General features: G+C 40.3%; 1 protein-coding gene and 4 non-coding genes across 5 annotated transcripts; all 5 read left to right on the top strand.

The window, feature by feature from the left end:
* The first annotated feature begins 142 nt into the window (after nt 1–142).
* RPS12 (ribosomal protein S12) lies at nt 143–2,954 on the top strand. The gene is made up of 6 exons (XM_045865569.3): nt 143–288; nt 403–453; nt 640–756; nt 1,800–1,902; nt 2,345–2,446; nt 2,865–2,954. The coding sequence occupies exons 2-6, from the start codon at nt 440–442 to the stop codon at nt 2,925–2,927; spliced, it is 399 nt and encodes a 132-aa protein (XP_045721525.1). The 5' UTR covers nt 143–288; nt 403–439; the 3' UTR covers nt 2,928–2,954.
* Nucleotides 974–1,046, top strand: LOC123838075 (small nucleolar RNA SNORD101). Its single transcript, XR_006789409.1, has one exon. It is a non-coding gene; the product is annotated as a small nucleolar RNA SNORD101 (small nucleolar RNA).
* On the top strand, nt 2,179–2,255 carry LOC123838090 (small nucleolar RNA SNORD100). Its single transcript, XR_006789425.1, has one exon. It is a non-coding gene; the product is annotated as a small nucleolar RNA SNORD100 (small nucleolar RNA).
* Nucleotides 2,612–2,741, top strand: LOC123838087 (small nucleolar RNA SNORA33). Its single transcript, XR_006789421.1, has one exon. It is a non-coding gene; the product is annotated as a small nucleolar RNA SNORA33 (small nucleolar RNA).
* Nucleotides 2,955–7,615: 4,661 nt separating the features above from the next.
* Nucleotides 7,616–7,722, top strand: LOC123838060 (U6 spliceosomal RNA). Its single transcript, XR_006789398.1, has one exon. It is a non-coding gene; the product is annotated as a U6 spliceosomal RNA (small nuclear RNA).
* The last annotated feature ends 15,572 nt before the right edge of the window (nt 7,723–23,294 follow it).

Consider the following 23,294-nt stretch of genomic DNA (forward strand, 5'->3'; position numbering starts at 1 on the left):
ACCACGCCTCCGGCGGGGAAGGGTGGTGTGAGGCTGCCCGCGTTGGTGCCTGTTGCGCGTGTCAATAACCAGCAGTGCAGAGTCAGAAGACTAGGAATACTCTTGTCTCAGAACCGCCTCTATCCGGAAACAGAAATTCTTGAGGCCCGGCACCACCAGGGCCACCTCTTTCATGAAAAGGAGTGCACATGCGCACAGGGGTCCTGGGAAGCCCTTAAATACCGTCATGCGGACGCGTACGACCTCTTTCCCTGCCGCCGCCGAGTGGTGCGGAGGCGGAAGGTCGCGGTGAGTTGAACGAGGTTGGGGTCGTAGTTGTGGTGCGTTTGTCGCTTTTGGCGGGGATTGGTTCTTGGCTGAGCTCTTTTAGCCAACTGGTTTCTCTTTGTTTTTGTGTTACAGTGCAGTCAAGATTCGGCTACACTCGTAATCCACCGCCATGGCCGAGGAAGGGTGAGCCGAGGGTGGGAGTCTGGTGCGGGGAGGGCGTGGACAGTGAGCGGGCGGTGCGGGGTCAGAGTAGGCCGCGGCGCCTTAACGGACGGCACCTGGTGTATCTCCTATGATTATTGAGTCCAGGGTCTTAAGTGTTGTGTGGGGAATTTACTGATGGTTTTCACTTGATTTGCTGCATTTCAGCATTGCTGCTGGAGGTGTAATGGACGTTAATACTGCTTTACAAGAGGTGCTGAAGACCGCCCTCATCCACGATGGCCTAGCACGTGGAATTCGCGAAGCTGCCAAAGCCTTAGACAAGTACGTGTATCAGTCTCAATACTGTGGGTTGTTGGAACCGGAACAAAACTGCAACCAAGAAAGCGTGAAGTTCATGGTGTTAGCACAAAAGTTCTGAATGGCATCCGTCCTACAGGAAACCTAGGAAAAGGTATCAGAACTCAGATCTATGTAGCCCACAAAGTTTGTGGGTTTCTGTTTGGAATGGGAATGAGTATTTGATTTTTTTAACTACAGTGTTTGAATGATGACTTAAATTGTCGGATACCCCTTCACTCTTTTTATGAGTGAAACATAACAGTCTGACAAACCTGTACGTTGTGGGGCTAATTTCGTTTAAAGGACAGATAAGAACCCTCATTTGGCAGTTTACAAAAATCGAACCATCATATTAAACTAGGGAATTTCAAGCTAATGTTGCAGAAGCACCTGGACTTTCAAATGAGAAAGTAGTAGCTGTAGAAATAAAAAATATGGAGCATTTGTAAATACATCTGTTTAGTTCTTGGGCTGGCTGTATGGGCAAAGTAACTGCACGTGTTAACTATTTAAGCTGAATTTTAGTGCACTTTAAGAATTTGTTAGACAGTAAATTTAAGTTCATTTAACTCATTTTGGTGTAGACTAGCCACTTGAATCCACCGAGAAGAGCGCTCTTGTTGGAAATCTTTCAGGTCCTGACGCGTCCCCTGCACTATTTGTGCAATGGCAGTGCTGCACATACTAATTTCTGGGTAACAACTCTTGATAGTGGTGGTTTGTGTTTCACACGATAGCTTCTAAACGTGTTTTAAGTGGCTTGCAAGAAAGCATGATACTGCTTTGCCCACAAATTGGTAACTAATTCTATATAAATTCAGTATTTTGGGGAATTACTGGAGGCTTGATTTTGTCGATGAGTGGATCTGTGCTCTTTAACAGGTTCCTCAAACTGAAGCAATGTATTCTCCAGTGGGGTGTTGCTTGTGTTTTGCCAGTGATTGCAAAGATAAATCCCTTGTAAAAGTTCCGAGAGTAGTAGATTCAGACCTGAGTTTTAGCTTATACTGGATTTTGCGTTTCAGGCGCCAGGCCCATCTTTGTGTGCTTGCATCCAACTGTGATGAGCCTATGTATGTCAAGTTGGTGGAGGCCCTTTGTGCTGAACACCAAATCAACCTAATCAAGGTAAGTTACCTATTTATCTGAATTAAGAGATGCTTTAGCTGAATGAAAATTGAGCCAGTTAGGATTATGTCTTAATTAATGTGGTTTTATCTGATCAGTAAATTTTGTAAAGATCAGTAAATTTTGCTTTCTGGTGGTGTGAAAAACATCACGTAGACTTGTATTCTTGGACTGTAAAGCTAGTAACAGAAATGTTCTATTCCTGCAGAACTAATTGCTAATTTTGGTGTTGGTATAGAACAGAGGTGAGGTAGAGTGCTTTTAGGTGATCTTGGGGCTGTACATGATGACAACTGGCTCCCTCTACTGAATTGCCATGAGGAAACTGCCATGTCACCCTATCTGATTACAGCTACCTTTTCGGTCTGATTTATTGTCAGTAGCATTAATGTTTGCTAATGTGGTGATTTTTTTTTCTTTTTTTCTTAATTCATCTCAATAGGTTGATGACAACAAGAAACTAGGGGAATGGGTAGGCCTCTGTAAAATTGACCGAGAGGGAAAACCCCGTAAAGTGGTTGGTTGCAGTTGTGTGGTGGTTAAGGTAAGTCAGTATTTATTTCTGGGATGAAAGTTGTGTTGGGAGCTGCATAATTCTGTGCAGAATTCTGATTTTTCAGAAAGTTGGGAATGTCCTAAGAAATGTGTGATTTTCAACATTTGAAAATCTCCTTTTCTGCCTTTGAGTAGAGGAGAATAGGCTGTAATTAAGCCAGCCAATTAATCTGCTTACTTGAATGTGTTTCTGCAGAAATTGAGAAAACGCTGGCAATAGGAATGCCATGTTACGAGCCTTAAAGACCTTGAAGTCCTTAAGGTCCCTGAAAATGGCTATAAGAAATTTTAATGATGGAAACACTTTCATAAGACAAGTAATTTTGTAAAGCTTCAATATAACTAGTGCTAACAACTTGGTAGAGTTTGTAAATGTTAATTTAAAATCTTTTTAAATTATTTTTTAGGACTATGGCAAAGAGTCTCAGGCGAAGGATGTCATCGAGGAATACTTCAAGTGCAAGAAATGAACAAATAAACTTGGTTCTTGTTCCATACCTGTTTTGTTTTTTTTTTTTTTTTTTTAATTTGGAGCAATAGAATAAGGTCCCTGTTAGCAACAGAAAAGATAATCGTTGCAGAATTAGCAAAATAACTGGAAACCTATTTGTCTCCTCCTGGTTTCTAAATGAAAGCCTACTCTAATGGGTCAGTGACTAAAGTGTTAGCAACTGAAAACAGGATGACCTAAGTAAGGATAGCCTTATAGTGATTGACAGCCAGCATTTCTTACGTGTGCTATTGGTCACAATGAAGACTAGACAGCCCTAGGACCTGGAGAAATGGGCCAAGGCTAGTCATGGTGTGGGTGTTAACTTTGTAATCCTGCAGCTTGATGGCAGGTTGAAAAAGCTGAACAAGTTGATCAAAGAAAAGTACAAAGGTGGTCAGGTTTGGATTTAGGCTGTGGGACACACAGGATATCCAGAAGTGCATATGGACGTACCCATTGGAAAAGGTCAGCGTGTCCGTGGCTTTTGTTAACCCTTGGTGTTAAGTGCGGAAGCAGGATATGCTTCAGTATACTCAAGTCTCAATCTCCATAGGAAGAGTCAGTGATGACCCATGTATTTCAGGCCTGGGCCAAGTTGGTGCAAGCATGAATTAGGATTAATGGAAATGTTACAGTCCAAATCCTCGCTAAATTGCTGGAGCTAGGGGATACTTTGAATTTCTCTACCTAGTTTCCTAGTACTGCTGTATAGTTATGGGGGCACATGAAGCTAAATGGGAGCCAGATCTGGTTTTGAATGCTCACTTGTATTTTTTTTTTGTATGTTGGGAATTTATAGGTTTAAGCCTTTTCTAAAGCTTGCCTTTAGGTAATGTAGCAACCTTTTAGATAATGTAGCAACCTCTAGTATCACTACAGGCTGCTCTTGTACCTACTGTGGAGTGAATGGCCTCAAAAGCCCTAAAGCTAATGTAGTTCATAAAGCCTTAAGGATAGTGTCCTTAGATAGTGTACCCTGGGGTCCATCTGCTACCATTAAATGTAAACCCAAGCTATCTGGCATTTCTAAGGAAAGGACTTCTATTTGCTTTGAAATCTGGTTTATATCAACATCTATGAAGCAAACAGTTGAGTCCTAGTGTATGTGGCACTGTTTGAGCTGTTGATGCAGTAGCCAAGACCCTCTCTTCTAACATTGTCTTAGGTTTGACAGTTTGGGAATTCTGTAGCTCGTGCTAGGGAGGATGGCGGAGTACAACACTGCATTTCCATTTTTTCACTCAGGCTTCTTTTGAGATTAGTGTTTTGGGAAAACCGAAGCCGAACTGAATATTAACCTTCCACCTTGACTTAAATAGCATTGGGTATTTTTTGGTATTTGCATATCCACTGACCCCTCAGGTGGAAAGCCTACTCATTGCTGTGGCTGGTCCTCAAAATACTAAAGATGGTTTCTATCCTCATTTGCTTTTGTTATTTTGGCTTTTGTCCTCTTAAATGTCAGTGTGGTCACCAAGACCTTTATGGTCAAATTCAATAACTTCACAGCCTTTTTCTCTTGCCCTCTTGCATTTCCTAGAGTAACTTCTGTCCATACTTGAACACTATGCCACACTTCCTCTTTGGTCCCTTATCCCTTTGCACTAGAACTACAGTTCTGCTGTGGCCCTATTTACTTCTGTGCAGCCTTCCTGGGACCTTTCCTGTAGCTTCTGCCCTGGATTCCTTTTTTCTAAATCTGAGTTCTGTTTTAGTTTTGGTCCATTCTAGACAAATGGTGTGCACTAGGGAGCACCCTGTGAACACTCACTTGTACCTCAACTTTTGTGTACCTCAAACTGAACTTGATCATAAAATGTGGTCGGTCAGAAGTAAGTAGTTACTGAGTATCTAGTGTATCAGGCTTTGCACCAAGCATTTACCAGTTTTCAAGGCGGAGACGTCAGGCGTCCTCTGCTGCCTCTTTATGTTGTGTAGCCATCACAGACTTCGTTGACTGCAGTAGCTGCTCAACTAACTTTAACGCTGTTGAGTGACTGCTCACTTTGACTTAGCATCCACGCTGCTTTCATGGTAGCTCTCTGAGCTCATTCTGCCTGAACTGCAATTTTCTCTGGCAGTCTACTTATCTCTCAAAACCCAGTTCGAATGGTAACTTCAACCTTAAGATTGTGATTGGTCTGTATAGCTTATGTGGGATTCACAAGGCAGCTCATCCATGCTAAAGTGCTAAGGCCGAAGCAGGTGTCCTTTTTTACTGGGAATATGATAGTTTTGTGAAACCAGTTGCTCTGTGCACTCATTGAGGACTTCCCTCATGGACCCAAACATACCTGAGCCAAATACTATACTGTTTTCTTGCTCCTATGGTCAGTGAGACTTGGGCATTCCTGTTCACTTTGGCTGTAAGAAGCCTCCAAGCCAAATACTCTGTTTTCTTTGTCCTTAACTCTATTATTACTTTGTAAATTTTTGCTTGGTCCTGGTTTTATTAAAATTTGTTACATGTGTTTTTGGTAAGCCACTTTAAATGCTTTTTAAAAAAAAAAAAACCCAGGACATCCATAGTGGAATAATGACGGGTGTATTAAGTTGGTGTCTGTTAAAAACAGGAATTCGTTCATTTTTAGCTGGGTTATAGAGGCAACGGAACCATTGTGTAGGCAGAGTTTTAGATGGTTCAAGGGATATGTTCAAATAAGCTTTTAATGCCTCTTGATGTACTCTGAGACCCACAGAGAAGGAAGGTGAGGATATTTAGCCAAGGAAGGGAAATAGGATCACAGCTTTCATCACTCCATGCGGATGATAGGACGGGCTGAGAGGGCTAAGGCGTTGTCTTCCCAGTCCTCAGAAAGCTCAATTCACAAGCCAGAACTTTCAGGCAGTTAAGTTCCGGCAAGAGCAATGGAGGCATGATGGCCTGGCTGAGGAGGTGTTCAAGATGGTGGCTGCCAGGCTCTCTCAGAGAACCTATTGGGTGAAGTGTGACTCCTTGCTGGTTGCCAGGTGCTGGGGGCAGAGGGGTGATGGAGGTCAAAGTTGAAGATAATCTTCCAGAGAGTGGTCAGGCATTTGGGACTTGGGCTACATATTAATGCATCAGAGTGTCCAGAAGGATGCAGATTGATGTTCATTCCCCAGGGGGAAAAGTTTTGCGTCCTTTTAAAAAAACAGGCTTATGCTTCAAATAGCACAAGCACACCTAAATTCAAACTGTATCACCAGCAAGGTGTTTCAGTCAACTGTTTAAACCCTGCACTACCTAACCACAGTCTGCTGATTGAGGTTGCATTACAATCTGGCTTTTGCTTGGAAAGGCTTAGAAATGAGGGAGGAAGGTGATCCTGAGGATTCTTTACACAAAAGGGGCAATTTTCTCAGCTTTTTCCTGGTTTGCATGAAGCATTCCTTAAGAGTATCCCTCTGATTTTGTTCTTTGACTCCATAGTCACCATCATCACTGCATTCCTAAATTGGTTTCCGCAGCAAATTAGGTTTGGACAGGGAAAGTGCCGAAGAGGAGAGAGAGAAGTACTTCTATAGGTAGAAAATCTCTTTCAAGTCTCTTTATGAACTAAACTGGGTTGTGAAATACGTGAAGGTGGAGACACTGGTGATCATCCCATGGCCCTGCCAATCCAAGAGGTTCTGTTAACTACTCAGTTTTTGATGATAAAGGAAAAAATTTGTACAGCATCAATTCAGAATGCCCTTAGTTAAAAGCACACATTTATTGACGGATTGCAAGGGAAAGCATGATTATAGCTATTAATATATCACAGGGCTATGAGAATATACTTTTTTTGGCATTAAAGTAGGAGAGTGATTAAAATGTACAATTACATAATGGGATATTATGGTGCCTAAAAAACGGACAATATGAAGGACATTTGTTCATATACTTTTAAAGCAATATTCAAAATGTACAATAGGACCATATTTTGTAAAAAAATATAAGGATATACATCAAGGTTTTAGTGGTTTCTGAAAAGGTGGGTGTTTTGGTTTACCTTTTGCTTATTTTTTCTTCAACCTGTATTGCTTTTGTAGTAAGAAAACATTTAAAGAAACGAGATAATGGTATAGGGCTCTCTTTGGGTTAATATTAAGTACTACTAATATAAAAATTAAAAAAAATGTTTTGTGAACAAGTGCATTTATTTACTTGCCTACTAAAATAGCAGTTGGTTGGGGTGCCTGGGTGGCTCAGTTAAGCGTCTGCCTTCAGCTCAGGTCATGATCCCAGGGTCCTGGGATTGAGCCCCACGTCAGGCTCCCTGCTCGGTGGGAAGCCTGCTTCTCCCTCTCCCACTCCTCCTGCTTGTGTTCCCTCTCTTGCTCTCTCTGTCAAAAAATAAATAATCTTAAAAAAAATAGCAGTTGGTTAAAACACAAGTTTAAAAAGGCTGAACTCCGGGCGCCTGGGTGGCTCAGTTGTTGAGCCTTTGCCTTCAGCTCAGGTCATGATCCCAGGCTCCTGGGATTGAGCCCCTCATGGGCTCCCTGCTTGGCGGGAAGCCTACTTCTCCCTCTCCCGCTCCCCCTGCTTGTGTGCTTGTGTTCCTGCTCTCGCTATCTCTCTTAATAAATAAAATCTTAAAAAGAAAAAAAAAAAAAAGGCTGAACTCAGATTTAACCAGCAGAGGGCAGTAAGAAGCTGGTACCTGGTGAGGGACCTATCCCAAAACAAGCACTAATACAGTTCTCTCTCCCACAGCACATACACTAAAATTGGAGCAATGCAGAAAAGATGAGCGTGGCCGCTGCGCAAGAATGCCATGCAGATTCGTGAAGCAGCACTAACTACAGCAGGCTCCCCGTAGGAAAAGCTTCTCCTCCCACCAGGAAGTAAGATTAATGGGCTTTAGTTTACTACTTCTAGCTGCATTTTTTTTTTCCCCCCTGATATTGCCGAATCCAGGATCCCAAGCTGGTGAGGTGGTTTCATTATGTGCCAGGAGGCTGTCAGTAGAGGTGACTGTGGTTATTCTATATACAACTAAGACATTGAAACTCTGCAACACATTCCTAGAGAAAAAGGTTTGGGTCCATAATTGTATGCTTCTGTTAGACTCCTTCTCTTCCTCCACACTGAGATTTGTCTAGAGCTACCTGGAGGCCAGAAGATTTCAGAGCAGGCCAATTTTGGGGAATGGGCATAATTTGGAGTGTATCAAGGTAACATGTATTTTGGAGATTACAGTCCACACTGTAACTCCGTGGAAGCATTGACTTTGTTCCATGCAGTGTTTTCCAGTGCCTTGTATAGTGCTTGGTGTGGTAGGCACTCAAGAGATTTTCTGTTGGATAAACAGAGTTGACCTGCCTATCTATCCGGTAAGTTAGCTAGTTATTTTGTGGGTTTTCTTCTCAGGCTTAAACTCCCCAGCTTCTTTTGACACTTCAATCTCTCATGTTCCTTTTTTTTCTGGCAACAACAGTGAATCTCTCAAGCTGGGCCTCTTTTAGACTAGAATGGTGCCAAGCTCAGCCTCCCTTCACTCCAGCTCCACGCTAGGGAGTAGGGCAGAGAAATGTATCCTATCACAATATGGGGTACAGAGCTCTAAGAGTCTGAAAAATCATTTTAAAAGCCACTTTGAGACCTGGGAACAGTAAAAAGCACGTGAATTCAGTGAAACTATTTTTACATTGCAATAATTTCTTTTTGAAGCCTATTTATTAAGACACATGCCAACAGCACAGTATTGTACAAGTGATGTGAATTAAACCTTACACAAATGTAGTATTTGTCTTTTTATTTTTCCTTCTCTCAACTGCCCCCAACTAAAATTTACAAATGGATATAAAAATCCTGTTTGTACCTGGTTGGCTTGTTAGCGAAATACTGAGTGAAAGGCCTGTGATATTTCACAGTGCTGCCACCAGATTAAAAGGAACAAAATGCACATAAAGAAATAAATATGATATTCATAAGGGGAAAATAAAATATTAACATACAAAAGGCTACAAATTAAAAGCCCTGTCTTCGCTTTTGGATTTGATGCTCGAATATACTTGGTGAGTTCCAGGGGTCAGCAGATGTTTTGCTAAGTGGGTGCATGTTGTGTCTTGCTGGGGGTGCTTACCCACTTGTGGTTTATAAAATGATGCAGTTATGCTGTTATTTCAGGAGGGACCACATGTATAATTTTAAAGAAGAAATAACCTTTTCTACCCCCACCCACAAGCTGCATTTTGGAAGGCAGCTATGCTCACTATACTCCCAACCACGCCACCAGCTGCATTTTGATACCCAGTTCAAAATTTTGTATTCTAAATTTCTTTCATGTAAAGAATCTAGAAACTTTACTCTAAAGCATGGAAATGATAACATGCATAATGTGAACCATGCAGAAGCAGAATTGGGAGTCCTGTATGGAGAGGAATCAATGTATAGTAAATCTTTCAGATTTTTAAGTAATTGTGATCAAGGCATAAAGATCCTCCTTGTTAGGACCTTGATTGTGGCCTACTGTTGTCATGGGAGGCCAGCTCATTCAAAGCATTCCAGGGAGTGTGGCAGCCATCTGCAGCACTGGGTAGAATGCAGGACAGATGTAGATGTGGCTAATGGTCAGTGGCAGCCTGCAACTATCGTGTTGGGTGGCAGTAAAAATCAAACAGGTAAGAAATGAGTTGGTCTTCTAGTAAAACCACTGAGTGCATTTCTCCTGTCATGACTTGAGAACAATGGGCAACGGTTCCTTTAATGAAGCAGAAACTTGTCTGACCAATGAGTCCCAGGACTTTCTAGTCATGACAATTTGGAAGTAAGTGTTCAGTTCATTTGTGGCAAATAAAGGTGACGTTTTAAAAGCAAGCTTTTATTTCTGGGGCCTGGGGGTTAGAGAAGAAGAGGAAGGAGGGGGAGGAATGGAGGAAAAGATATAGAAAATGGGAGAGGGAGTTGTGGGGACAAAGGGCAGACTGCCCCAACATGGGACACTTTGGCATGAAGACTATTTTTGAGTTAAAGGCAATCAAAACCTAGTAGATTCAGGAAAAGTTCTTAACTTCCTCCACAATTGTCTAAAAAGAATGTATTCATTTTTTAAAAAAAATTTTATTCATTTTAGAGAGAGAGGGGGAGAAAGAGCAAGCATGAGCAGGGATGGGTAGAGTGGGAGGGAGATGGAGAAAGAACCTGAAGCAGACTCTGCACTGAGCATGAGCCCCATGCAGGGTTTGATCCCACGACTGCAAGATCATGACCTGAGCTAAAACCAAGAGTCTGATGGGCAACCAACTGAGCCACCCTGGTGCCCCTAAAAAGAATCTAGATGGAAGACTTGTTCCAGAAAGAGGGACTACATTATAATGGGAACTAGGTGTAGTAGACAGGGGGGAGCCTAGCAAGACCTGTTTGATCAGGGTCCTTGGTGTCCCATTGTTTGAGTTGCCCAACAAACATTTGTTTACCAAACATTCACTCTTTTTCATTTTCTTGTGAATTGCATCCCATCCCTTTGAAGTCCCAGACCCCTACACCCTTCTCTTTAAGTTCAGAATGACATATATACCTCATTTTGCCTGTCTTTGGAATTTCCATGTCTGTGTGGATTCCCTGTACATATGAAATGAAAATTTATTTTCTCTTGTTAACCTGATTTTGTTTAATTTGATTCTTAGTCCAGCTGAAAGGACCTTGAAGGGCAGAGGAAATTCTTCCTCCTAGACAGAGGGAATAAGGAGGTAGGGAGACAGACAAGAAGAAGAAGGAGGAGGGGGAAGAAAAGGAGAAGAAGAAAGGGAAGGAGAAGAAGAAGAAAGAGGAGGAGGGGGAAGGAGAAGAAGAAGAGGAAGAAGGAGGAGAGGAAGGAGGGAGAGGAGGAAGGCAGAGGGGAGAAAGGCAGGGAGGGAGGGAGAGGGAGAGAAGTGTATGTTTATGTATAATTTATATATAAATTAGTAGAAAGAATTTATTTACTCCACACATTATTTTCCTCAGTTAAAAATATGAATATCAACATTTGCCTTTGATTTTGGAAGGTCAGCTATCACTTAATGTTATAAATCATTAGTTGAAACTGCGTATAAATGAGTTGCAGATCAGCTGACCAGTTCCACCTTTCTTGCGTTGGCTAGAACTCCGGTAGTTGTTTTCCCTGGTGATCACAGTCTCAACTGCAGCGGTGTTTTATTGAAATGAAAGTGCTCATAATCATTGCCAGTCCCCAGACTTGTGCTTGTGTGCTAAAAATTTTTCTCTGAGCAGCAAAATAAAAAGTTATATCCTACGTATATAGGTTAACTCTATCTTCCTCGTAAGGCATTGAAATTTGGAGATTAACAGCCAGTTTGGATGAAAGAAGCAAACTCTTATTCAAGTAAAAAATATATTTAATAACATTTATATTGCTTTAACTAAACTGGAACACAAATAACCAAGCAAAATCCTCCCAACATACAAATAACATGGAATCAAAACAAAATTGAGTGTGTGGGTATGTAAACTGTGCCTTTTAGCCTTCTAATTCTGAATCTTTGATTATTGCCTTGATACCTTGATAATGAGAGTCAAACAACTGTGCAAAGAAATAACAGACCTTTATTTTATTCTATCATTTTGTCATTGTAGGAAATCCCCAAATTGCTTCATGTCTGATTTGAGTCCTTTGAAGAGGGTCTACCAGGAAGGGGCTCTTACATAATTCTAGGCTCTATCTTAGACTTAATCATTTAGTGAACATTTTTTTTTTTTTTCTATTATACCTATCATGATCACCTCCTAAAGTTACCTTATTGCTAAATGATACAAATTTAGGGAATTTTATATTCTACACAATGATGCAAGTGATATTCTTTAATACTGTCATCTAAAGTAATCATAGCAATTGTGGTAAATTATTTTCTGACAGTCAGTAGTTACCTTGCCTCTGGTTGTGTTATGTCTTTGAAGTAGCTGTGGGCTGACCAAAATGTGACCTTGCTACTTTCTCCCTATATTTCTGGAGAAGTTGCTCTCTCTTGCACAGAAAGAATTGGGTCTGGAGTTCAGGCCTGAAGCGACAAAATTTTCCCCACTGTAGACTCTATGTGCAGTTAGAATCCAAATTTTTAAGATGGAAGGACCTGAGAAATGGTCTTGTTTGATTCCCTCATTTTCCAGCTGAGAAGACAGAGTCCCAAATCCCAGAACATGCCCCAAGAAGCCTTTGGCTGTGTGAATAAACCGAGAGATTATAGGATTTGTCAGTTTGTTGAAGATTAAAATATTCTGTACTTAATATATGTAGAAGGATTGTATTTGTAAATTGATGTGTGTAAGTGAAAAATATCAGTGATGAGAACCACAAACATACTATGAGTCCGTAAACACTTTTTAGAGCCTGAAAAAAAGTTAATGATGGCAATTTAGTTGGCTCCCACAAGAGGAATGTACAGATGTGGAAGAGTGTTTATGCAAGACTAAAATGTACATGCATAAGCTTCCACAGGCCATCCTTTTGCAATGTTCAGCACTTGGAATTTGGCTCTTCAGTATTTTCCTGATCTGCACTTGTTCCATATTATCCAGGCCAACAACATGATACAGAGTAGTGATGTCTCCTGAATTAGAGATCTACAACAGAGACCTTTGTGGGGCCCTCAGTACACAGGTGAACTAATAGGTTCAAAGATGTGTCTTTATTTTTTTTTTTAAGATTTTTTATTTGTCAGAGAGAGAGCACAAGCAGGGGGAGCAGCAGGCAGAGAGAGAAGCAGACTTCCCGCTGAGCAAGGAGCCCGACGCGGGGCTTGATCCCAAGACCCTGGGATCATGACCTGAGCCGAAGGCAGACGCTTAACCAACTAAGCCACCCAGGTGTCCCGAAAGATGTGTCTTTAAAAAACAAAAAGGTGAAGATAAGGGGAGCTACTTGTCCAGAAAACAGTGATTTGAAGAAAACCTGTCTCAAAGTGAATTCTGAGGATGTGTTTTACAAAAGGTTACAGCTAGTGGCTTTGCCTTTCCATTAAACATAACAAACAAACAAACCTGGAAAAAAAAAATATTAGTCTTAATTTGCAGAAGCAGTTATAAATAACTTTAAAGGAGGAGCATTGCCATCTATAATTGATTGGTAGGAGAATTGGACTTCTATTCTTATTTTTTTTTTAAAGATTGTACTTATTTATTTGAGAGAGAGAGAGAGAAAGAGAACATGAGCAATGGGGAGGGGGAGAGGGAGAAGCAGACTCCCCGCTGAGCAGGGAGCTTGATGCAGGACTCGATCCCAGGACCCTGGGACCATGACCTGAGCCGAAGGCAGACACTTAACTGACTGAGTCACCCAGGTGTCTTGGACTTTTCCTTTTAAAAATGGTCCTGGATTAGGTGTCCATTTTTCTGATATACTGTTGGCAGAATGTTGCTAATGTTTGTAGAGAAGAGCCTACCTCCTAATAATCTAAATTATGAATGAGACTTGGATTCTTATCCTAGCCCAGAATGCAGTTCCTATCCACACAAATCTGGGGAGACAATTGCATTAACACATCAGTGTTAATGGTTTATGGCAATAACAAGAGCAAAAGAAAAAAAATAGGTTTAGAAAATATGGAACTCCCTCCTGTGTATGTTTTCAGATTCTAAAAATTAGTGATGAAAAGAAAATTTGTGGGACGTCTGGGTGTTTCAGTCGATTAAGCATCAGCCTTCGGCTCAGGTCATGATCCCAGGGTCCTGGGATCTAGTCCCACATCAAACTCCTTGCTCAGTAGGGAGCCTGCTTCTCCCTCTGCCTGCCGCTCCCCTTGCTTGTGCTCTCTCTCTCTCTTTCTGACAAATAAATAAAATATTTTTTAAAAATTAAAGAAAAAAGATAAGAAAATTTGAAAAGTTTATTTACTTACCTGTCTCTGTAGTTTGGTAAAATTCCAAGATAAAACTGTAATTTTTGTCAACATTAACTTGTCTTCCACCTACTGTCTTCTGTGTCACTGCTTCTAAGTTTGGAATCATTGAGAGAAATTAATTTCCTGAGAACACTCTAGCTAATAATAAAATTCAACATACATGGTTGTTATTTTTAATATTTTAAAATGCTTTATTCATGTTTACATTGAAAAAATAGAGAATCGAAATTTAGGTCATGTGGAAGTGATATTTAGAAAAATCAGAACTACCGATTTAATGTTTAGATAAAAACTCCCCAACTTCTCTACAGTAACTTCTATCTAAAACATATTACATTTAAAGCAAGATTATTATGCCACTTGGAATGAAAGCGGTTTTCATCTGCTGGCTGAGGAAATCTATGAAAGAGCCAGCCTTCTCCAGTTGGTCGGTTTTGTCCTTTGCATGCCTTTGCTAGCCTTTGGAAGGTGATTTCATTACATTCTGCATAGTGAACAGGAGATGGCAGCATGACTTCAGACGTTCGAGAAGAGGCTTCTACTAATCCCTTCTGAAAAGAGAAGGTTGGGGGCTGATGGAGAGTAGAGTTATAGCAGCAGGTGCTACAGTGTGTCTATCAAGCAGGATACATAGGAAACAAATGTGAAATAAAACTGTTTAATGCCTCTGAATGCTGCAGATTTTTACGCATATTTTCCAGGGTAATAGTCCCTTCCTTTGTAAAAATGAAATGGGTCAGATGTTGAGATTTTTATGGGATTTAGAAAGCTGTACAAGCCTAACAAAGAACTTGGCTCTACAGCTGTGGGATTTTTAATCTCTGTTTTTTTGTTTTGTTTCTTTTTTTTTTTATGGAGAAGTAATTTTCTAAGAACACTAAACACTTATCTTCCTTATTTCTTCTCAAATTTCTAAATAGACTTTAATAATAATGGACAAGGAAGCTGAATCTCAGATCCATAAAAATACATAAATGCACCAGAACTGTCTGTTTGTGACAATGTCAGTGTAGGAAAGAAGCTATTAGATTGGTAAACCCATGGGCCTCCAGGTCTCAAGACCTCAGCTTCTTTTCAGTATTTGGTTTGGTACCTCTCTTGGAGGAGGCAACTTCAAGAAATACAAACATGTAATGTGCAACCTGGATATGTTTTACTGACATACTTAAAATGGTATGTATTTGTAAATAAATTTACATACGTTCTCTGTGTAACGAACTTGGAATATTCTTTCTTAGCTTCCCCGCAGGAATTTTAAGCAGCTGTTGGAAGAGTACCTGGAGAATCAAAATTTATTGGCTTTATGAAAAAAGAGGAGAAAATGAAGGCCAGTAGAAAAGGGTTTTTGCTACCTATGGTAGGTCTTTGGTTAAGAAAGAAAAGATTCAATGGATCGTTTGAAATTGGAGAGTTGCATTCCAGCCTTAACCTTCATTTTAAAATTCTATATACTTAGGGGCACTTGGGTGGCTCTGTCAATTGAGCACCTGACTCTTAATTTTGGCTCTGGTCATGATCTCAGGGTTGTGAGATTGAGCCCCTCGCTGGGTCCATGCCGAGCGGGGAGCCTGCTTGGGATTCTCTTTCTCCCTCTCCTTCTGCCCCTCCCCCTGCTAGTACTCTCTATTGCTCCCTCTCTAAAAAAAAATAAAAAAATTCTATATACTTAGGAGTCTTATTTAGGAGATATTTTCCAAAAACTCTACCTTTAATATATGGATTTCTATTGCTCATTTTCACTAACCTATGAGCTTTAATCTCCTCATGTCTGCATAGAGTCTGCTTCAGGCAATGCTTGTTTTTTTTTGTTTTGTTTTTTTGTCTTTAGAAAGCAACCCTTCCACAATTGCATAAGTTGGGATTGTGTGTACTAAACAGAACATTTTATTAATATGCTAACTCTCTTTCCATTAAAGTCCGAAGTTAACAAGTATATAAACATAGCATTTATAGGTTGACTAGAGAGTCAAAGGTGAACTTGAAATTGAGTCTACCACTTGGCTTATCTCACTGACAGGGTTACTCTATCAGAAATAATGGCTTGAGTGTGAATAAATGAAAACCATAGATGTTTAATCATAACTCAGCAAGAGGTTTATCCTTGCCTCCATATGTAGCAGGAAGGGAATAGTTAACCTTAAAACATGTACCACTTTTCTTTTTCAGTGTCCGGTGTCTCCTCATTAAATAACTGAACAAAGATACTGCTAATTTCCATCCTTTTTGATGTACTAAGGACTTTAAAATGAGACTTGACAGAGGTTTTCTGTATGTTGGTAGGACCAACCACTGGGCATCAGACTGAATAGTATAAGTTGATATGGTGTTCATAACCAATTTGAAAATGAGAACTCAAGGGAACACAATGACCTCCAGTGTGTGTGTGTGTGTGTGTGTGTTCACGTACTAGTTACTGGCTTGGGTGTGAATCCTGGCTTTGCCTATTAGTCATTGTGAGACCCTAGAGAAGTCATTTGGCTTATATAAACCCTAATTCTTTTTCTCTAAATGAGGAATACTAATAATGTCTTATAGCTTTTTTAAAATGAAAATTAACTGAGATAATATGTGTGAAGTGCTTAGCCCAGTGTTCAGAACATAAATGGTGGTGGTTAGTATTATGATGATACAGAATTATCACAGCAAATTTTATATATATATATATATGCACACACACACACACACAACACAATTAGATTACTTTTTTCTTTGCAAAGCCCTAGGCTATATAAAGATAGTTTTAAAATCTGTTAAAAACTTGGATATCCCTTAAGGAATAAGTTTATAACTTTTAGTTACACAGTGCTTGAGACAATATATTTGTGTAACCTTCTCAGAAAAGTTTTATAAATAGCTTTCGAAGGCCATGGACTTTATTAGGGTCCCAGTCCTAAGGGGTTCATAGAAGCTGGTCTAAAGATTATTTAGAAAGATTATAGAAAACTGTTATGCCCAATGGGAGTTTATGTCTCTTCAGATCCCTGCTCTTGACTTCAGCTCTCAACTCTGGCTTTGTGCCCCTGTAGACAGCATGCATGTTAAGAGTATTGTTTGTGGCTTTGTGGAGCCATTACTCTGAACAGCGTTTGTCAAACAGGACATTCATTTCTGCATACTACTTAACATACTGGATGTTTCACACAGTGCGTTACTCTTTATTGGTGTCAAACTTTTTTTTGTTACCTAGGGAACAAAACAAACTTAAATATTTCTAAAATCTAAGCCTCCTGCCTTGAAATCTCTTGATGTTGGGTCTTCTGTGTGTTCTTTCAAGGACAGTTTAGGTTTTTGAACAATGAGGTCAGATAATCTTGTCCCTTATCCTACCTTCTTCTCTCCATCTTCTCTTACCTGCTCTGAACCCTTATTTACACCACCCACACTAGCTTACACTTTCATACTTCGTTAAGACTTTCTTGAAGGTAGGAAGCATTCTTCTTATATGCTTTCCCCAATGCCTAATGTGATATTTTGTTTAAAAGGTACTTGAAAGGGCACCTAGGTGGCTCAGTCGTTAAGCGTCTGTCTTCGGCTCAGGTCATGATCCCGCGGTCCTGGGATTGAGCCCCGCATCGGGCTCCCTGCTCAGCGGGGGGCCTGCTTCTCCCTCTCCCACTCCCCCTGCTTGTGTTCCCTCTCTAGCTGTCTCTCTCTCTCTGTCAAATAAATAAATAAAATCTTCAAAAAAAAAATAAAAGGTACTTGAAAAATGAGCACATGAATATGAACTGTGGTCATATTTTGTGTATTGGGGGTATCACTGCCAAACATGACTAGGCTAAAATGGAGGCTCTTCATTCTAGAAAAGATGATAATTGAATCCCATGACAGGAGTCATGTGTGGTACAGACTGAACAAACCCACTCTTTTTTTTTTTTAATTATTTGTTTGTCAGACAGGGAGAGAGAGAGAGCACAAGCAGGGGGTGCGGCAGGCCAGGGGAGAAGCAGACACCCCACTGAGCAAGAAGCCTGATGTGGGGCTCAATCCTAGGACCCTGGGATCATGACCTGAGCCTAAGGCAGATGATTAACTGACTGAGCCACCCAGGCATCCCTAAACAAACACATTCTTTCCACCATTATAATTTAGGCTAATCTATGAAAGAGTTACATGAAATAGCTACTTTACATATTGAATAGATACCATGTTATTTCAAGTGTGATACGGGCTGAAAAGAGTGGGTTTGAATAAGTGTAGAGGCAATTGTAAAATAAAGAGTTAAAGGAAGCTGCATGTTGTGAGCAAATCTCTGAACTTTAGAACTAATGTGAGCTGTCGCCATCTTGGCATATTTCTGCCAAGATTGAGCAGTTCTTATTGAACTAGCAGGGTCCAGGCTTTGACAATATGACAGTTCTTACGCTCTCAAGAGCCATAAAGAATGGAATGGATCACAGTTACAATTTTATAATTATTATTTTTTAATTTTCTTTTTTTTTATTATGTTCAGTTAGCCAACATATTAGTTTTAGCCATCATTAGTTTTTGATGTAGTGTTCAACGATTCATTAGCTGTGTATAACACCCAGTGCTCATGTTCTGTCCTTGTCCCTGCACCCTTCATCATCCTCACATATCAAAACCCACCCCTGGTTATTACAATACTGTTAATACAATACTGGTTAATACAATATGAGTGAGCCTCGTCCATTCCTACACCCACATAGCTGAATACCATTGCAGAAAAGCGTGCAACCAAACCAACTGGGTTCATGTTGCAGACTGGCGGTTAGAAATTATGGTTGCAAGTGGACGTTCCTCTCTGATTATTTCTCTTTTCTCTCAGTGAGATAAAGAAGGAAGGTCACCAGCCAGAATCAAGGTGAGGGAGGCGGTGATGGAAATTTGAGGTGAGAGGAGACATCCAGGAGAGAGAGTGAATGGGCAAAGTATATGATCCCACATCCCCTCTAACTACTGTCCCCATTTCTTAATTCCCATTCAGAACAAAACTATCCAAAGGATTTTCTATCATCCCTGTTTTCAGTTCTCCTTCCAGTTCATCTCGAAACCACTCCAACCAGTATTTACTAAAAATTCCCCTGAAACCTCTCTTCTCAGGGTCACCAGGGAATTACATGTTAAATTTAATGTTCACTCCTCAGTCCTTTTCTTTCTTTTTTTTTTTTTTTAAGATTTTATTTATTTGACAGAGAGAGGGCTCAAGCAGGGTGAGCTGCAGGCAGAATGAGAGGGAGAAGCAGGCTCCCCGCTGAGCAGGGAGCCTGATGTGGGGCTCCATCCCAGGACTCCGGGATCATGACCTGAGCCGAAGGCAGACGCTTAACCGACTGAGCCACCCAGGTGCCCCTCAGTCCTTGACTTCTGGGTAGCATCTGAGAGTGGATCTCTCCTTCCTCTGTGAACCACTTCTTTTACTTGTCTTCTGTTTTTGGTTGCTTTATTGACTTCTCCTTCTTGGTCTACATTACCAATTCTTCATTCCATCTCTGACCTAAAAATTGGAGAACAGAGGTTTCATTCTGTGGATCTCTTCTCTATCCACACTTATTCTCTTGGTGGTCTCATCCATATTTTTGTGGAGGGCTTCACATTTATATCTTTTTAACAGACCTTTCCCCTGAACTCCAAATAGCTTATACCCAACTGTTCACTTGATATCTCTGCTCGGATATCTAACAGGCTTCTCTAACCAAGCTTCTCATCTTTCCTCAAAAAACTCCCTCCACTCCTGATTCCTCCCCATTGTAGTAAATCACAACTCTACCCTCTTAATTGCTCAGGCCAAAAACTTGGGAGTCATCTCTTTCTCTTATACTCCACATTCACTTCTGTCAGCCACTCCTGTTGTTTTTACCGTCAAGATGTAGTCAACATGAGGTGATCTCTTACCACCCTCATTGCTTCCATTCTGGGACATGTCAATATTATGTCCCACCTGGATAGCTACAGTCGCCTTCTAACCAGGGTCGCTGTTTCCACCCTTGACCCCAACAGTCTATTCTCCCCAACAGCAGCCACAGTGAGCCTTTGAAAACTTAAATTAGATCATCTTACTCAGAGTAAAAGCCAGTCCTTAAAAGCATACAAGGCCCTACATTGTCTGACTCTGCTATCTCTATGATCTTTCTCCCCCCATCCCTTTTTTTCTCTCATTCCCTTCACTTTAGCCACAACAAGGAGAGGCGCCAGCAGGGTGGGAAGGGGGTAAGGGTGGTGTGTTCATACTGGGGCTCCATGTTGGTTCACCCCCGTCCTATAGGACCACAGGTTTGTTCCTACTCTCTCCAGGGGTAGTGACAGCTTTCTGCTCTTGCTAGTCCTAGGATCCTATCTTATTCCTTACTGTTTCTCCAAATGTGCTTATTTTTAAATAAATAATCTCTTTATTAAACTCTGCTCAAACAATCTGAGTATGCCATTTATTTCCCATGGGAACCTGGACTGATGTAAGGACACAGGACATTCTAACAATAATTTTAGGGAGCTAAAGAGGACTGGGGAGATTACAGACTGTTCTGTGGAGTTTGCGCACAGCACAAAACATCTGAAGAGACTGAGGTTCGATGCAAAACACCCAGAGAGAACACTTACACTGACTGACACTAGACATTTGCAAATAGAGGATAAAGTAGACTGATATCAACTGGTCCAAGTCCATGCCCATCATCACAAAGATAGGAAAATAAATTAGGATACATTCTGAAGAAGTTTACAGACTGATGCTGCCCTTTCCTCAATATTAAGCTCCAACTAAGCAAAAGTTCACAGAAAGGTGATGATAATAGCTCACTTTTTCTATTCCCTTGACATCTACACCCTCTAGCCTGAATGTCTCCTTCATTGTTACATTTATTTAGCATGTCCTGTAATTCTTGCATGATACTGATTTGTAAAATAAGATTAACAAACAGGCCATCACCAGTTCACCTGTGTCAAAATAGCTCTAAAGGGAAAGACATCTGTGGAGGAAAAGAGAGAGGGCACGTAGTGGCCAGAGGAACCCCAAATAAACAGAAGGAAAAAAATAAACCTGAGACGATGCAGAATTTGGGAAACAATTTATATACCAATGCTACAGTGGTAGAGGGACTTTCAGGAGAAAATGTGATGTTCATCTGTCTCAGAGACAGCAGTGACTAGGCTCTCAGGGGATCAATAGGCACAATTTTTCCTATGTGTGTGCACTGATCTGTAGTTGTATTTGTCAGTATGAATTGAACATAAAGAACAGATTACTGTTTTTTTATTATTATCTTAGTACAGCACCTAACAGAGGGCTTTGTATATTGAAAATGCAATCATTAGTTAAATGACTAAATAAATGTTAACCTGCTGAGAAATGAGCACAAACCACCAGCATATTACTACATTAACACTTTTCTTCTTAGTGTAATGTTTGCTCATTGAACTGATTATTGTTTTGATTAGAATTTATTAATTGACTCTTGCCAATTAATAGTTATTAAACCTATCAAAGAAATAAATACACAGAATATCTGTTCACTTGGCTAAAAGTTAATTGCTGTGATTTCGAACACCTTTTGGATCTCTCCCTAAAGGAGTTACAGAAAAATCTATTAATTTTTAAATCATTAACATACAGCCATTGTGACATGTGTGTGTGAATATGGAAACTCAATGTTCATGTTGTCAAGTTACTGCTCATTTCTAGTTTAGATCCCGAGTTGCCTTTTTAAAATGCCACTTTTAACCTGGCAAACTTATAGTCAGTCTAACAGAGCAGTGAACACTCAATGCGCCTCCTGGATGAATGAGTAAAAGATGTGTCCCCAGATGGAGCATCACTCCCAACCTCTTAATGTATTTATGAATCTACATATTAAAGAATTCAAGTTTTTAAATGGAATTATTACAATTTTATCAATGCTCTATACCTGCCTCAAAAGCTAATTTTGTGCCATCCGAGTCATTAGGTAGGAGGAAAATGAGAAAATGTATTTCATATGTTAGATGTAAATACATTTAAAAATTTTTTTTTTTTTAAGATTTTTATTTATTTAACAGCGAGAGAGAGCACAAGTAGGCAGAGCGGCAGACAGAGGGAGAGGGAGAAGCAGGCTCTCCGCCGAGCAGGGAGCCCGATGTGGGGCTCGATCCCAGTACCCTGGGATCATGACCTGAGCCGAAGGCAGCCGCTTAACCGACTGAGCCACCCAGGCGCCCCAATACATTTAAATTTTGGTGCAACTTTAGGCTGAGATGAAACACTGGCTCCTGTAGAACTTTTTTACATACTGTATAATAAAAGTCTGTAACCTGATACGTCACACATCTCCATTAACCTCTGACATTGAATTTGTTCTATTCTGATTGTTTTTTCATTGATACAAGTGTTTGGTGAGGAATTAAGGAGCTTTCCTTCACAAATGTTTTGTTTGATTTACAGCATTTGGGGCTGTGATATTCCTGGTTAGAATACTTTACTGTTGAAATCCTTAAAAAAAAAAATTAGTTGAATTCCCAAAGGATAATGTGCATCAGTTCTATGTTAAGCTCTTTGTTCGACTTATTATTTCAGCTTCCAAAATGTGTTTTCACTAATATAATAGCGTGATAAATGCAAAAAGTGTGTGCACAGCTTAAAACATTTGGAAATGCTTCCACAAGTTGCTTTATACTGGGCAGTTTACTTTTTCTATAAAGGCATCTCTATTCCATACTCTACTGTCCCGCAGGTTTCTGAAATGTGAACATGGACTCTGTGGGAATTCTATTTTTGGGCTTAAGAAAAAAACTGAGTTGCATGGTAGACAGTTTTCACTCCTGTCTAGTTGAGCACTTTGTCCTTTCTTCCTTCTTTTGTACACGGACATCAGTTTCGCTTGTTTCTTTTTGAATATTTATGTGCCCTCCCTTGATTTACAGGACATAAAGCTTCCAAGAATCAGAGTTAGGTGTCATATTCGTCCTGTATTTTCTTTTCTTTCTTTCTTTTTTAAAAGATTATTTATTTGAGAGAAAGAAAGAGAGTAGGGGGAGGGGCAAAGGGAGAGGAGAGAGAGACTCTCAAGTCGACTCCCCGCTGAGCACGAGCCCACATGGGACTCGATTCCACAACCCTGAGATCATGACCTGAGCCAAAATCAAGAGTCAGAAGCTCAACCAGCTGAGCCACCCAAGTGCCCCCGTCCTGTATTTTTCATGCTGTTTCATTTTCTTTTTTTGACCTTCCTAATCACCTCTTTTCTTCAAGCACTCTAATTGTGAGCCATCAAAACAGAGTACCATCTTCAAGATGGCCCACATTACTAAGACAGTTTCCCCCTTTATGCTCTGTATCTGCTCTTCCCGATATGGCAGCCAGTAGCCATGTTTGGGTGTGGAACACTCGCACTGGGGTCAGTCCAAATGGAGTTGTGCTCTTGGTGTAGAACACACACTGGCCTTCACTTAGGAGAAATAAAAAGGATGTAAAACATCTTGTTAATTTTTTATATTGATTACATGTTGGAATGGTAATATCTGGGGCTTATTGATTTAAATAAAATGTTTTAAGTGTTTAAATCTTTTAAGAGATTTAAACGTATTATTTATTTTTTTTCTTTTTTGA

The sequence above is a fragment of the Mirounga angustirostris genome, unplaced genomic scaffold (genome assembly GCF_029215605.1).
Source record: "Mirounga angustirostris isolate CCGP_5_RB_7025 unplaced genomic scaffold, mMirAng1.0.hap1 SCAF_8, whole genome shotgun sequence".
Lineage (NCBI taxonomy): Eukaryota > Metazoa > Chordata > Mammalia > Carnivora > Phocidae > Mirounga > Mirounga angustirostris.

Coding starts and splice junctions, on each gene's coding strand:
- RPS12 (XM_045865569.3), top strand. Junction 757..1,799: donor GCTGCCAAAGCCTTAGACAA/GTACGTGTATCA, acceptor TTTGCGTTTCAG/GCGCCAGGCCCATCTTTGTG. Junction 1,903..2,344: donor ACCAAATCAACCTAATCAAG/GTAAGTTACCTA, acceptor TCATCTCAATAG/GTTGATGACAACAAGAAACT.